The sequence below is a fragment of the Hydractinia symbiolongicarpus genome, chromosome 10 (assembly GCF_029227915.1).
Source record: "Hydractinia symbiolongicarpus strain clone_291-10 chromosome 10, HSymV2.1, whole genome shotgun sequence".
Classification (NCBI taxonomy): Eukaryota; Metazoa; Cnidaria; class Hydrozoa; order Anthoathecata; family Hydractiniidae; genus Hydractinia; species Hydractinia symbiolongicarpus.
In genome coordinates this window covers 4,010,807-4,027,520 of record NC_079884.1, presented here as the reverse complement: position 1 = coordinate 4,027,520, position 16,714 = coordinate 4,010,807, and the positions used below count along the sequence as shown (strand labels likewise).

The window sequence follows — 16,714 nt, the reverse complement described above, 5'->3', positions numbered from 1 at the left end:
AAAGTTTGGTGCAGTTAAGATAAAAATTGTCTTAATCATCGATAACTGTCCAGCAAATCATCCACACGTGAAAAATCTTGATTGGGTTGAAATAATATTTCTTCCACCGAACACGACTTCTGTCATGCAGCCCATTGATCAAGGCATTATTCGATCTTTAAAGGCTAAATATAGTTCTGTCGCAGTCAAAAAGCTAATACATGCCTTGGAAAAGAAAATGCTGTTACCAACCTTCTCTATTCTTAACGCCATGTTTATGCTGAAAAAAGCGTGGGATGCTGTTCCCAATGCTTCATTCACCAACTGTTTTCGAAAGGCTGATATCTCTGTCGAAGCAGCAGAAAGTGCTGTCAATAATGACGACAACCCTTTTGTATGTCTTGAAACCGATGACGAGGAAATGTATGAAACGCTGAATACTGATCTTAATTACCTTCAGGCGAACTTTGGTGAGCGGATCGGAATTGGTCTCACACCTGACGACTACATCGATTTTGATTAGGACGTGAGCACCAACGAAGGTATTTTAACAGAACAAGAAATTTTAGCTCAATTTATTAGTCAAGATGATGATGACCAAGAGAAAAAAATGTTCCATGAGGAGTAACTCGTTAAGCCTGGAATAACTGAAGTCCGGAATGCTATTGAGATTTTAGAAAAGTTTAGTTTGTTTTCTCGATATGACGAGCAAATGATGAGACCGTTGAATATGCTTGATCGTTTTGGCGATAAGGAGAAGCAACACTGCAAAAAGCAAACCACTATTCATGACTTTTTTGCAAAATAAGAAATACGTCTGAAGTAATATAGGAGTCTAGTCGTTAGCCCGTCCTTTATACACCGCATTGCGTGCATCTCGCTACCTGTGCAGCTAAGCTACCATTTTGCGTGACAGACAGACAGACGCCCGTCCTTTAAATTAACCCGTTGCAACAAAGTGGAAAGAAATATATCACATTTGGTATTGATACGCATTTTAAAAATTTCGTGTTTCTGTTACGGGACACGGCTTTCGCGGACACACGGGCAGACAGACGACGGCTATTATTAAAGAGATATAATTCTCAAGATATATAGATGGATGTATTTATGAAGTCTATTTACTACCACCAAGCCTGATTTTGGGCAAAATTTCACATAAATTTATGAACTTCCCCTAATTCGAAGTCTCCCCAATTCGAACTTTTTTTTCGGTCCCCTGCAAGTTTGAATTACAGAGAGTCTACTGTATAGCATTTTTAACACATGGTTTTGTATTGAAGTTACCGCATTTTCACATGGTACGTGTATATATTATCATTTAAGAAACATTTCATCTTGTATTCCCGCCTTTTTAAAAGACCTAACTTTTTTAACATTTGAATAATCTAAATCTTATGCAAATGTAAAATGTAAAATGACAGGAAACTACAAAAAATTTTACCAAAATTTCTATTTTATTTTTAGCTATGCATGAATAATCAAAATATGAAGCTATTTATCGAAAACATGAAGTAAAAAGACAGAATTGAGATGAAAATGTAACATTTATCTTCAAAAATACTTAAAATTTTTACCTTTTCTGTATTGTTATTAGATTAAATGTGATTTATATATTCCTTTCCATAGTCTGATATGTTTTTTATAGAAATAAAAAAGGAACAAACTGAATGATTTGTAATATAAAATGTTCACGCATGCTGAAACTTTTTATATGTAATTTACATTCCTAACATACATGTAACGTTACACTTGTCAAATGAAATGAGTTTGGTGGTAATAGTCTAGTTGACCACACTTTTTCTGCCAGTACTGAAAATTGGGATAGTATTATGAGTATAATTGTGTTACGTTGGCAATCAATTGTCACATATCACTTTTATATCCGATAATATGTATATTCAAGTAGAAATTACTAATTTATGGAAAATATTTTTAAAATAGATGGAAAATATCTTTTCATGCAAGCTTTTTGCATTATTTCGCACTTACGGAAACATCTTTAAATTACGTTACATCTGTTTCTTCTATCTATACTGGTATTTGTGAGTAACATAGTGATGATAATCCAAAGGTTTTATTAACTTAAGCCAAAATTTTTTTAATTAGAGATGAAAAAGCAACAAAATGTTACTTTCGCATCAAAACCTCGCATTTAACCCAAAATTGAACAATATTTTGGTCTCCATTAGTGACTTACAATACCAATGAACTGTTGGGTAAGTTTTAGGCTTTACCGAATATTTCTATTTTATTGTAAAAAATGTTTTTTTACGCTTTTTCCAACTGTCAGCAGTTGATGTAGAAATATAGACTTTTTTAATCTATTTCTTAATCCACCAGTGCTATGTGAGTGGACAAAGTTGTCAAAGGTATTCTGAAGTGTTTCAGGAAGATTTTTATGGTGCACATTATGGAAAAATAAAGTATTTTTCAAATGGAAAAACAAAAAAATGCAGGCTTTGCTGGAGGGAAGTCTAAAATCTTAAAATTATGCTGTCATACACACTCAAAATCTGCTGAAACATCCAACTTTAAATTGAAGTTTCAAGCTTAAGAAATGATTTCGTCGACAAATGAATACCAAGCGAAATATTCCAATCTAAATCTATACAGGTCCAATCACACGATAAGATGACGTGATGTAACTTAATATACAGCAAGGAATTCAAAAAATATACTTTAGGATTTTTCATTCAAGACATGGCATGCCAGAAATAACCAAGGCAGAGGGGTGAGAGAATGGTAGCTAACCACATAATACACTGTCCTGAGCTTCGTACTGCAGCTTTTTATTTTGTTTTTCTTTTCTGTTTTCGTGTAACAACTGACCACGTTGTTGGACAATATTTGTCATATTTGTTATTGCAGATATAGTTGTAATAGGAAATTTAAAAAACAAAAAAATATTAATCGCTTATTACGGAGTTTCATACCGCGCAGGTCTGGGCCCGAGCGAAGTGGCTTGTAGGGACAAATTTTCAGAACTCCCGCAAAGTGTAAACATTTAGCTAGCGTTTGTACACACTTCCAAGTTATTATATTATAGTTATTTGCTGTTTAACAATTTTACGTATTGTTTTTGCAATAATGGAAAAGAAAGATTGTGTACAATGGCTTATGGAACGTGGCCTGTCCACAGGAGGAACAATACAAGAGCTTAATATGCGTGTTAATCGATTCAAATTATACCCATCACTTGCGGAAAAATTGAGAGTCAAACAAGAAAGAAATTTTAGTTTTGGTACAACATTAGATCCCAATCTTATCCCTCTCATTTCAGCTCCCTAGTGTCCTAAAGAGGAATTGTATCCAATAGTTACAGCATCGATATTTAAAGAATATAGTTCTAGAAAAAGAGAAGGTAGTTTAGGTCAGCAACAGAAAGCTTATGCTATGTTGACTAGCAGGAAAATAGTTTCAGTAAAAACACATGTTGCAGGTGATAATAATGTATTTGTTAGAGCTCTTGTTAAAAAATCATATGGTGAATTAACAAGACCTACAGTTATTCTATTTAGTAGTAATATTCCAGTTAAAGCCTACTGTGAATGTCCTGTTGGTGTAAGTGGCTTATGTTCCCATACATTGGCCTTGCTTCTCTATTTAAAAAACTTTCACGAAACAAAGGAAAAATTTTTGGCTCTATCTTGCACTGAGCAACTGCAGAAATGGCATCGCAGAACAAGAAAAGGCTCTATACCTATGATGCCGTTACGAAAAAAATAGTTAACCTCAGCCAGAGTTGGAACCTCAAACAATGTAACTGATGCTAAAATCACTCCAGCTGACCCAGAAAACTCCAGGTTTAAAAGAGATGTGCTACAAATGAAATCAGATAAGCTTTTGGAAATAAAAAAGGTTAAAAAACCGTTCGAACGACATTGCTATGAGGTTTTGTCAAAAAATAAATCTCTAAAAACATCTCTTGGAGAACATTTATCATTTCGATTTACAACCAAGGCAGCACTTTCACTAGCTGATCATGATTACTGCACACAAAATTCAACTATAGATTACAATGAAATAAAAATTGAACCGTCAAAACTTGAAAATATTAAAAAAAACATCTCCAGAACAATTTTGGAAAAACAAAAAGAAAATCCTCAGAATAATGTAAATACTACAACTTCTGATATTGCAACACACTTCCTACTAGATGATATTTCTTGTGACGTTAATTCTAATTTAAAAATAATCAACATTGATCTAAGAAATATGTTCCCAGATGATCCTAATAAAAACCTTAATTATTTTCCAGTTCAACAAAATACAGAAGAGTGGCAAAATCTAAGGAAGGGTATAAATCACCGGTAGCCGTTTACCAGCTCTGATTGGAATCTAGTTAGCACTGAATCCAAGTTTTGTATCCTCATGTCTTATCATCCAGAAACAAAATCTGCCAATTACTTTTTAATTCAAAGAAATGATTTGGTCTGGAACATTATAAAGACAGTCATTGAAAGTGTTTCTAAAAAACAAGCCATCCAACAAATATCCTATACATTGTGCTTTTACCAACACCTGCCATATAAGCCATAACGCCAAGATGAAGAGAATGACGACAAATTGTTAAAACGCATAAAAGTTCGGTTGCTTTTTTAAATGATCTTTCCCCAGTTCCTTTACAGTCAGGGTATTTTATAATGTGTAAGTATGGTGAAACAATTGGAAATAGCAAGTCAAATTTTTCAACGGGCAAACCAGATAAATATTCTATATTGCTAGATTTCTGTTGTAAGTTGTCATAGGAAAATATATACTTTTGAAGGTTTAGAATTGTTCCTGTTTTTTCAAGAATTATTTTATTTCGTTTATTAACAAATGATTGCAGGTAGTGGTTTTTAATTTTTAGTAATTTATTTTCATGGGTAAGATTCTTTATTTTATTATTTGATTCGTTTATTTTTTTTTAAGTTCTTCAATAATTTTGTCTTTAGATATTAATTTAGCAGATAACTGTCTCTTTGAGGGTTCTCGTTGTTTATGTACTGGCGTAGAATATATTCTTTTAGCAGGAGGTTTTCTCTTTACACTAGATGGTGTACGAAGTGTTTGGATGAATTCAAATTTTTTTTTTAGCTCCTTTACTTTCATTTTATTTGCTGCACTTTGGGTTTTTTCAAGTCTTTCTTTTGCTCTATTATAATTTTGCTCAATAATAGGAATTTTTGACTGGGGTACTGTAACATCAGGAAGAGTTTCATTAATTTTATAACCAGCACTCCAATGTTCACACATATGTTGTCCGTTTTTCCAATTAACTCCAGCAGTTTTAATAATTTTTTGGTACTCCATTTGTAAATCCTTGGTCCTTGGCAATCTGTAAAATATAAGCTTTTCTCCATTTGAATTTTGTGTTCGAAAGTTATTATAGCAAAGGGATGACGAGCAGAACCATTTCACCATGTTTTAGATAAGTTAAATGTTGTAGAAAAGTATAAATATAAGGAAAGAATATATACTAAAATTAGCAATTTATGCCTCAACTGCGCCCATACGGTATAAACTTTATGAGCAAATGACCGGGAAACCAATAGGGGTAATCGAGTGCAACATAAACAAGCTAAAAATTTGTCCCTACAAGCGTTTTTCTAGTGCCCAGACCTGCGCGGTATGAAACTCCGTAATAGTAGCGGGAAATACCGTGGAATTTTGCCCGCTATGACGTAAGTTCTAACCAATCACATTGCGCGAGTTTTGAAGATATCGATACCGCCCTTTTACTCGGGTAATAAATACGTGTAATAAAGGTCAAAACTTTACTATAGGTCGTTGACTAAAACTTTGGATGTTTATTGCTACCCTAAGCATAAGTCCTTCTGTCCAAACAGAAAGCCCCTTTATAGAGGTTTATTCCCTTTACATATGATATAATATATGAATGTTCATAATTATTATTATTATTATTATACCGTTAATTGTCTTTTAGCCCTCTCCTTTTATTAACCTCCCTTTTTAGAGACATGTTATCTAGCTCTTTCCCTTTATTTGATTCCATTTCCCCAAAATATTTAGACATGAAGATAATGAGAAGATAATAAAAAAAATGAAGATGAAAAGTTAATGCTATGTATTGATATTAAAATAGATGGTGATTGCGCCCAACATTTTATTAAATCCCCCCCATCTGATCCCCTAAAAGCACCAAAGTCTAAAAATCCCCTGGCGGCTAAAAAGGAATTAGACACACCGTTCGCATAATACAAATAGAGATTTATAACAAATACTGTGACAAGTAGAAAAAATATTTGTCATCAATTTTTTTCTTTCTTATATTGCTATCTTTGCTTCTGAGTAATTATTACTGGCTATATTAGATATTTTGTTTTCATTCAGATCTTACTTGGCTTGGTAAAAGAGAAAATAAACCATTTTAAAATTGTTTTATAGATTGACCTACAAATAAAATGCGCAGTTACTGACTTCAATTAACTTCACTTCTTCTTCACGTTGAGTTTTAAAAGAACCAACCCTTTTTACTAGCTAAAGTTCGATTTGGCTGCATCACTAGGCTGTGCACAGCAACTGTTTTTCGAACCACAAGTACTGTTTCAGTAAAATGCATAATGTATAAAACAAAACTGTTATTTTGCTAAGTTATTTAAATTATCATAAAATGCAACATATATATATATATATATATATATATATATATATATATATATATATATATATATATATATATATATATATATATATATATATATATATATATATATATATATATATATATATATATATATATATGTATATGTATATATATATATATATATATATATACTTAAGTGCCATAACTTAAAACTGTTGAAAATTTTGATACGTTTCAGTATCATACGCTTACAAACATGTGAGTTTTGTTAGCTAGCTCTTCGTCAATATGCAACAATTCCTCAAATATGCTTCTCCACACATCACATTTACTGTATTTCATTGCTTGCCATCCAAATAAATCAAAGTTCAAATCCCCAAGCAACGAGGTAATCATTCTTGAATCAATACCAAGGAAACTTTTCTCTTCATTGTCATGCAGAAAATACTTCCCCATGTTGTAATGATCAATGGAATGAAAGATAGTGTTGGCTGACAAAGTTGACAAGGATAGCCCAGTCTTGCCAAGATGCTTCGAAAATATCAATCTGGCTTTTACGGTGAAATTTACAAAATTACTAACCGAAAGACATTGCACAATATTTTGATGATTGTGGATCTGCTGCACTCCATTGTATCCTAAAATCATTTGAAGATGCTTACGAGGTATTCCCCAAATATCTGCTGGATAGTGATTGGCTGATTCATTCATACCAGATACAACAGCATGCATATCATCAATGCTCTTTTTAAACTCATTACTTAAGACTGTGCTTTTCTTGAGTTCGATCAGATTCATCTCGGCAACGTTACCTGCCATTACATGAGTTAACGTGTGTGTATACACGCACCATACAGTGTTTAGAACGGAAAACATCTTATTTATATCGTTAATTGGTTCCTTGTTTAACATAATTTCTTTCAGTATAACATTGTTCAAATCCTTGGCAATTATTTGAATTGAACAGCTCGTTATAAAACGATACTTTCCGTCATCCTTTTGTCTTGATGGCAAACGAAAGTTTTCAAATTTGAAATAATAATCATTTTGATGTTTTTTGTGAAAACCTAAAACTAAAGATGTTTCTAAAACCATCTTCGCCAATCTCTGACGTTTTTCTACCTCCGTTAGCTTGCTCTTCTGCAGACGAAGACACAACTGCTGAAAATACTTTATTGGGACGCTCCATGCGTATGGCAGGCAAGCAAGCTGTAAATACTTTAGATATTGGTAGAAGGAACAACCAGGTGCAATTACTTTCTCATTTTCTGTTGGATTTTGTGTAACTAAATGGTTTATTTTTGAGGTTAAAATTGGATTTATCGATGCGTAAGTAGGGTTTTGTCCAATAACTTTACAATACCACACATATCTTTGATACAGGTACCAAATTAAAAATGATATTATACACAAGAGAAACGCACAACCAGTTGTTTGTAAACCTTCCATGTTTAAAACGAATTAGTAAATACAATCTAAAGAAAATATTTATAATTCAATAATATTTTCCACTAATCTAGAAGTCACGAATTGGGTGAATATTTTTGAAAGGGTTAGGGCTAAATTAAAACACTTAGTTAGGTAATACATACCTGAAATAAACTTTGGAATCATTGTGAACTCTTAAAGATTAAACAATATTTTTCTTATAAAGATAAAGTACACTTAAATGCTCGCCCTAAGCACTAGTTTATACGGTTAATCGAGCTGATTATAAAATTAGAATAGACGAACACACAACAAGGGACACTAATTTCTTTAAACATCTTCATTTCAACTAGTTATGTTTCTTAGCTTATAACAAAAATTGTTTCGAAAAATGGATACCACTGAAAAAGAGGTACTTCATAAACCAAAGAAACGCTTCATATCTAATAAAAAAATCATGTTCTCCATTTTTTACTTGCTCACTTTCTTTGTTTATTTAACTGTGTTGTTTTACTTTTTTTTAATCTCTTTTCCTTTCACATTTATTTACATTTTTCCACGGTTTAACATTACTGTAATTTTATATAGGAAGACATTAACCCGTGGAAAATTTCATTCGCGCATGCTTGCTCACCTGTTTGCATAAAGTTGCTATTGAAGTTTGAATGGACAAGGGTGTCACTATGATTATAGATGTGAATATATTATTGTCTTCGATTTCAAAACACCCGGTTTGTAAATTGACTTATCACTAATGAGATACCCGAAACATGTTACAAACATTTCTGAAACAACCAAGCAACTAACCTGATATAATTTTCAAACGCCGCAAAAGAAGTACTTATTGCGGCCGAACATACCAAAAGTCGGAAGAGTTTACAATAATAGATAGAGTTTCGAAATCGAAATTACTGCAAGCAAGGAATAATCACAAAACCCTATTTTTGCATTATTAGTTCAGCTTTCTTTTTCAGTAGCTTTTGGCTGTAAGTTCCGTGAAAATTGCACTTACCTACAATCTGGAAAACGTATGAGTATCAAACAAGTTTCACACAAGGGCGGGAATAATTAAATCTTTTAATAACATAACAAGAAAAACGTTTGATTCGAGATTGTTGAACTCCTACTGTGGCTGATACGTAACATTTTAAGGTAACAATTTCCCCTAGTTACAACTGTATTTTCCACAGTTATAACTGTCAATTGTCGGTTTGACAGTTGTAAGTCAAGAATGTTGAAAACGCATCTCATCTGTCAAGAATGTTAAAAACGCGTTTCTAACTGCCAAAAAAGGTTGAAAACGCGTTTCTAATTGCCAAATATGTTTAGAACGCGTGTCTAACTGTGAAGAATGTTAAAAAAGCGTTTCAAGTGTCAAGAATGTTGAAAACGCGTCTCTAACTGTCAAGGAAGTTGAAAACGCGTTTCTAACTGTCAAGGATGTTGAAAACGCGTTTCTAACTGTGAAGAATGTTGAAAACGCGTTTCTAACTAGCCCAGCATAAAAATAAATAATAATATACCAAACTTTAAAATAATAAGAATAAATAAAGCTAGGTTCCAGCAGGATACTGCCTTGAAATCTACGTTTGCAGCTAAAATCTTAAAATTGTTTTGTTTTAGGTTTATGCATGGCTAGCAAACGTGATGATATTTTCATTTTAACATGCGAAAACCTAGACCCAATGAAGAGAATATCTTAAACGTTGATAGAACTGAAATTTAGGCAGTTAAATAACTATACTAACCCAACCAAATATTTCTCTTCGCTTCAAAACACTTCGCTTTGCAGATTGGTGAACAAGCTGGAGTATAATCAATATGGCGAACTCGGTCCCTCAAAAGAAACGACTCGTACCTTAACCCCTAGGGCTTGGTTTAGTTGGACAAAATCGGCCTCGTTAAAAACATAACTGGAAATGAAAATTTAAAGGAGTATCTAGCATAGCAAATTAAATAATATTAAAACACTAGTCTATAACAATATTTGTGATTAAATTCGTACCGCAGTCTTCATTCTTTCCCAATTTTGCGAATACTAAGATAGGTACGGAAGAGCTAGGACGCGGGGCCAGGTCGGACTTTAAAATTGGTTGAAGAAGAAGAAGAAGAAGAAGAAGAAGAAGAAGAAGAAGAAGAAGAAGAAGAAGAAGAAGAAGAAGAAGAAGAAGAAGAAGAAGAAGAAGAAGAAGAAGAAGAAGAAGAAGAAGAAGAAGAAGAAGAAGAAGAAGAAGAAGAAGAAGAAGAAGAAGAAGAAGAAGAAGAAGAAGAAGAAGAAGAAGAAGAAGAAGAAGAAGAAGAAGAAGAAGAAGAAGAAGAAGAAGAAGAAGAAGAAGAAGAAGAAGAAGAAGAAGAAGAAGAAGAAGAAGAAGAAGAAGAAGAAGAAGAAGAAGAAGAAGAAGAAGAAGAAGAAGAAGAAGAAGAAGAAGAAGAAGAAGAAGAAGAAGAAGAAGAAGAAGAAGAAGAAGAAGAAGAAGAAGAAGAAGAAGAAGACCGCCCGTTTAAATAAGATCTCGGATGTAATCCGAAATCTTAAAAATAACGCAACAAGCTTTTTAAGACAAACTCACATTTTTTATAAGAATCTTCCAGACTCATGGATTTCTTTCCGACAGTTAAATTTATAAAAAAGGCTTGACGTTTAGTTTTTTTCAGCTATTGAAGGTGCTTTCACTATATAACTTCATCCAAAAGGAGATCTAGAGGAGATGTAGAATAGACTCTGTGTAATAACATTAAAAACTTTCTTTTCTTATCACAGACACACACAAAACCAGCGTATTAATACAGAAAATAAATTTTTGCTGAAACGGCGAATCTCTTATAATAATACGGAGAGTGTGTCCGTCTGTCTGTGACAGGCAAAGTTGATATCGTCATTTTCCTTTGATGTTGCCGAAAAAAATCTTTGATGTTGCCGAAAAAATATGTCTTCTTTGTCGTGAAAAGCCGCGAGTTTTGTGTGGTTTGTTAAATGAAGTTCTAGCACAAAGTAACGGAAATTGTGTTTGCAAAAAAGATGGCTGTCTTTTTTATGCATTTGTCTTCTCTTGCCTTCAAAATAAATCTTTACAAAAGCATTTAAAAAGGGGCATGGTATATAAATGAAGTATAGAAAGGTTTGTTTATGTTTTTTGAAGTTTTGATGATATTATTGATGCGAGACATGTTTGTTAGCTAGCATCAACCACACCAACAACAACTAGCTAGGTAGCTAGGAATTTATAAATATGTAGCCATGTTCTTTATACCTAGCTAAGTCTCCAGTTTATATTTAAGTGACCAGCTATTAGCTGCTGTAGCTACCTTATGTTAGCTTCAGTTTTATGTTGCTTTTTACATGTAAGCTAATCTTAGTGGTCTTTGCTAAAAATGTGACTGTAACTTATTTTAATTGACATTTTAAGCTTATATTAACAAGCCACAACAACTTTTAAAAAAGTATTACATATTATTTAAGAAGAGTTTAAGGACTGTTTTTAAGCAAATAATGTATTTTTCACAATTTGTGTATGCAAATAATGTATTTTTCACATTTTGTGTAACTAAACTTATATACATCGGTTACATGCAATATGACGAAACGATTTTTATTTAACATGTAGTAATTCTGGTACCTTAAATGTAGTGATTTTTGTTGTTCTAGATGTTCTGACTAAAATGTTTTTGTTTATGGCATTTTGTCTCAATTAAGAAAAGTTTCAACTTTTTTGAGGGAGTACAACACCGAAAAAACCTGGTTTTTTTTATATTTTGTATAAATTCTTACCGGGCAGGACTCTGTACAACATACCGAAATGACTGATCCCTCTCTATTTATAAATTTGATGCGTTCCAAATCACAGTTTTTTGAAATTTTGGGTAATATTTAATGAGTACAAGATGCAAATACTGATTTTTGTTGAATCAGAAGTATTTCCTACCATTCTTTTTTTACACTTTTGTGGAGAAAAAGTGTATGCAATATCATCAGAATAACTGATTTTGTTGCAAACGGTTTTTCTTTTTCACATTTTGGATTGAAATATTGTTATAAAGGGCATATATCAATAGACATATATATACCAAAATAATTAAATTCTGCAAACTTTGATTTTGTCGTTCATCTCTCATCTTTTATATTTTGATTAAACTTAAAAGGAAAAGGAAAGGAAAGGAAAAGGAAACCATAGGAATTATTTAGAATTTGTATTTTGTGTTGCAAATTTAGTGCAAAAATTTAACTGTTGTGAGGGAGGACCATATGCAATTATATATATACTAAAAATAATAATTTGATATTCTACAAGTTGTATTTTTGTATGCACTTAAATGACTGCTTTTTCTGAGTTGAATTTGATGGGTTTCATATCAATTTTGTGGAAGATTTTATGGCTGAAGACAATATAGAACATGCCAATTGAACTGATTTTTGTTCATATTTTGATTTGCTCCTCATAAACCTTTGTGTTCTACATTTATTGTAAACTTTTGTGAGGAAGGACCATATATATATACAATGTTTTCAAAATAATGATTTTTGTTGATTGGAAATTTACTCCTTGCTCATTGCTTTTTCGACATTTCAGGTTAAAATGTTTGGTAAAGTCAGTACGGATCATTAGACAAAAAATTGTTTTGTTAACCGGTTAATTTTTACATTTTGTGCATATTTTTGCGGGAGAGGATGGTATGCAACCAAATAAATGATTTTTCAAAGTTTAACTTTTTGTTTTTAGGTGTTTTGTGTTTGTTTAAGTTTGGCTTTTTGATATTGTTCAGGTTGTATTGTTGTATAAGCATTTAGGGAAAAGACAATGTTTAAAATGCTTAAAGAACTTATTTCATAGATCTGTGCTTACTGTTGCAAGCCTTTCTTTTCGACATTTCAGATTAAAATATTGAAGGTTTTCAACATAATCACATAATAAGATGTATCCATATTTGAGATATGTGTTATTTCTGACATTATTATTATTGTTGTCATAACTGTCTGGGTTGTGACTGTCAATGTTGTAACTTTCTACTAACCAGATTTTACACCTTGCACGCCGTTGTTTTTCATATTTTGTCTGAAGTTTTGTTGGGAGGATTTCATGCGATTTGACATTTGATATTTTGTGTTAGATTTTAAGAACTTTTTTGTTAAATTATGACTTATATACTTTCTTTTTATGCATTTTCAGATTATTTTTTTTAGTAAAAGGCATATTCAATATACTGAAATATTTGCTGATGTCATCAAAATTCAAATGACAGAACTTTTCAATTGTTTTTCTGCCTAAGTGGATTTTTCCACGGGCCTAATCGACTAGTCTATATTATAATACCCGTATACGTCTGTCTGTCACGCAAAATGGTAGCTTAGCTGCGCGATAGCGAGAAGCACGCAATGCGGTATAAAAAGGACGGGCAAACCCGTGGATTTTCCACGGGCTAACGACTAGTTATATTTATTCACCATCGTGAAATAATAAAATCATATTCAAAAGCTTGAAGTAATTCTATGGCGAGTTCTTTCTCATTTGTTTTTTTTTGGAGAAACAATATGTTGTTACTTCAACTCCTTCAAATGCTTTAAAAAATTGCAGTAACGGTAAACAAATTAGCTGTTGCCAACTTAATTAACGCTGTTATATGTAACCTAACACTCAATTTGTAGCTTTGTGGCAAGTATCCTGTACAAAATTACGTTGCTGTGTAATTCATCCTCTAATTAGCCTTGAGGTGTGTTCGTGTTGTTCGTAACTTTACTTAATGTCAAAAGAACACGTAATACGTAATATATTACCTGTGAAACCTTTGGGCGACGAAGACTGTAATTCTGATATCCGTTGAATATTTACCTAGGCTGTGATTTAGTAGGGCTACGATCTTAAATAATACAGATATTGCAAAATATTTCCGATAAACAGGATGTAGGGGATATACTTTAAATATGCGTCTCAAAGGATAGCCTTTTTATTGAACGGAAAAAGATCACAGATGTCAAATAGCCTCCATACGTTATTTGTGGAAAGTACGTGACTGTCCAATTTTAGAAATAGAAGAGATTATAATTATACGATGCGATGCTTTTGTATTGCATCTAATACTTTACTAATTGTAATCGCAGTTGTATTAACATCAAAGAAAAATTATTTGTTGTTAAACACTGTTTCCGAGGATGTGACAGTAAAAGTTGATCTTGCTTATAGCTGTGTTATAAATAAACGTGGGATGCTTGTTTTAGAAAATAGGAAGAAGTTGTAATGATTGGTCTTTCACTCGTTTTGCCATGGAAATTTTCCTTCGGATTCTTTCCATACCAAAAGAGGAACTTAGGAGGAAAAAATAAAGTGGGAAGTAGTCATTGATTATTTTGGCAACCAAACACAAATGCAAGAATTTTTCCACTTGTGTTGAAAACACAGTTGCAGCTTCCAATTAAAAAGTGAGTTATTACACTCACTCACCATTTTCCGCCTTGAAATTTTCCACTAAGCGAGACAATTTGAAATACCATGAAGAGTGAGATTAAAAGAGCAATCTATAAACTGGTAGTTGTCATGGCTATTCTCGACCCCAGAGCTCTTTGAGATAATCTCGAAAGTAGTTTATCTCAAAGAGCTCTGGGGTCAAGAAAGGTTAATGGCAGATGTATTTGCATATCTATTTTACACAAAAATTAGAAACTCCATTGCGTTCCAAGTATCGCTGTTACAACTGTGCTAGGAGTTGACTACATGGAGAATTTCAGCTTGGGCTAAAATTTTAACAAGGGGCCGGATGCGAAATGTTTTGCTATTACATGGGGATTTGAGCATGATCTAAGGCCCGGGGAAATTTTTTTCAACTCTGCCGAGTTAAAACATCTTCCAAAAATGGAATATAAGTTAAGTTTTAACCAATCAAATACTATTACAGAAAAGATGGTAGCGCAGTACAACGCCCGGGATTTAGAGAACGCACTATGCTTATCCAAAAAAAAAATAAAAGTTTGGAGAAAAGATAGCCCAACACATTAAACATTAAAAAATATGTATTACAACTTCTTTTAACAAACTTCTTGAACAAATTGTAAGATAAAATTTTAATGCGTTTTAAATGACCAGTTAAATAGAGTTTTTAAAGAGAATTTTTTTTGGATATTTGATTAACTGGGTGTCCCTTTTCATAATGAATTTGATATAGTTACTTTAAATCAAAGAGGTAAATTGAGTAACACAAAGTCTATTTTAAATTTTTGACAAGTATGACGCACTTCAGATTATCCTCTTTTATAATGCATCTAATTTTCTCCACATCTAGTAAATAATACATTAAATAAATGCATCCGTTTATAAACAGCAGACCTTAATATTTCAACCAAATACTCAATGCATCTGTTAAAATAAAAAATAGAGTGATAGCCTAGCCGAGTCGAAGAAAACTTTCCCGCTTTTTTGAATGCAAAAACGACATTCCTCAGTTCTGACACACTCCATCTTTTATGTCAAACACAGCCGAATGAGTTTTAATATATCTTTTTAATAAGTTATATACTTACTTAAATACTTTTAATGTATATTTAAAATTTAACAAAAAGTTTGTACATAAAACACATTGTAATCTGGGAGAATACCCAACCTCGTCTCGTCTCCAGGACTTGTTAAACTTTTTATATATGAACAACTTGCTGGAGTGTTCAGAGTTGACTGCGACCTGTTTACTGCTTTTTGTGCTATTTTTGTTTTGTTAAACATGATTGGCAGATATCATCTCCATTGTTCAATATTAGACATTCTTTAAAGCGAAATATATTTATCTGCTGTCGTGGTCCTTCATCCAACATAAACTAAAACTTTCTTGAGATCAATTTCTAGTGACATAAATAAAAGAAAACAGAGAAGAGTCAGCGATTCCCGAACAAAACTTATATGATTCTAATATAGAGGTTTGCAATGTTATGTTTCTTATTGATAGTTTATGTGATATATATATATATATATATTATGGTAATTAGGAATACTCCATGCATAGACTGTGATACTGTATGCTAGACAGATATTTACCTGTATTTCAAATTTTGGTGTTGAGTGTTATAACCATTTTTGATAATTTGCATGTGGTATTCCTAAAATTCAATTTTCTGCATTCAGGGAGCTTAAGTGATTAAACTCTCTCGGTGAACTATAAAAAAACTACTGTAAAAATGATATGATGTTGGATTTATCGTTGAAATATGATTTGCATCACTTTTTGAAGCTATTTCTGCAACAGAAAGTATTGGTTTTGTGAGTGTACTAAAAGGGGAATTTATACAATATTTATGGAATGATCTAAGATTAGTGCGAAATAAGTACAAAATAACTATGTTTTCCGAGCTCGGGCGAACTTTTTTGTGTTAAATTAAATGTGTGGTATGGAACCAGGTACCATTTTTTGTCCTCTTTTTATTAATAGAAGAAGAAGAAAAAGAAGAAGAAAAAGAAGAAGAAGAAAAAAGAAGAAAATCTATCTTTATTATGGTTTTCCTTCCTCTTACTTGAACAATTTGTTCCTCAGAACAATATTCTTCATAAATATTAAGCGCGCAATTTTCAATTTGCGTCTTAGAAAGATTTTGGATCACTCTAATCAAATATCGTACCAACCTCGTCTCCAGGGCATCTTGTATCTTTTGTGACCCTGGGATGCCGATACGAACGCCGTCCGGGGTCAGAAAAATACAAGATGCCCTGGGGATGAGGTTCATATCGTACACCTTCTTCGTCT

At 32.4% G+C, this 16,714-nt stretch overlaps 1 protein-coding gene across 1 annotated transcript; it reads left to right on the top strand.

Moving 5' to 3' along the window:
• The first annotated feature begins 124 nt into the window (after positions 1-124).
• Positions 125-502, top strand: LOC130612813 (uncharacterized). Its single transcript, XM_057434164.1, has one exon. It carries the CDS (start codon positions 125-127, stop codon positions 500-502), a length of 378 nt encoding a protein of 125 aa, XP_057290147.1.
• Positions 503-16,714: the final 16,212 nt, after the last annotated feature.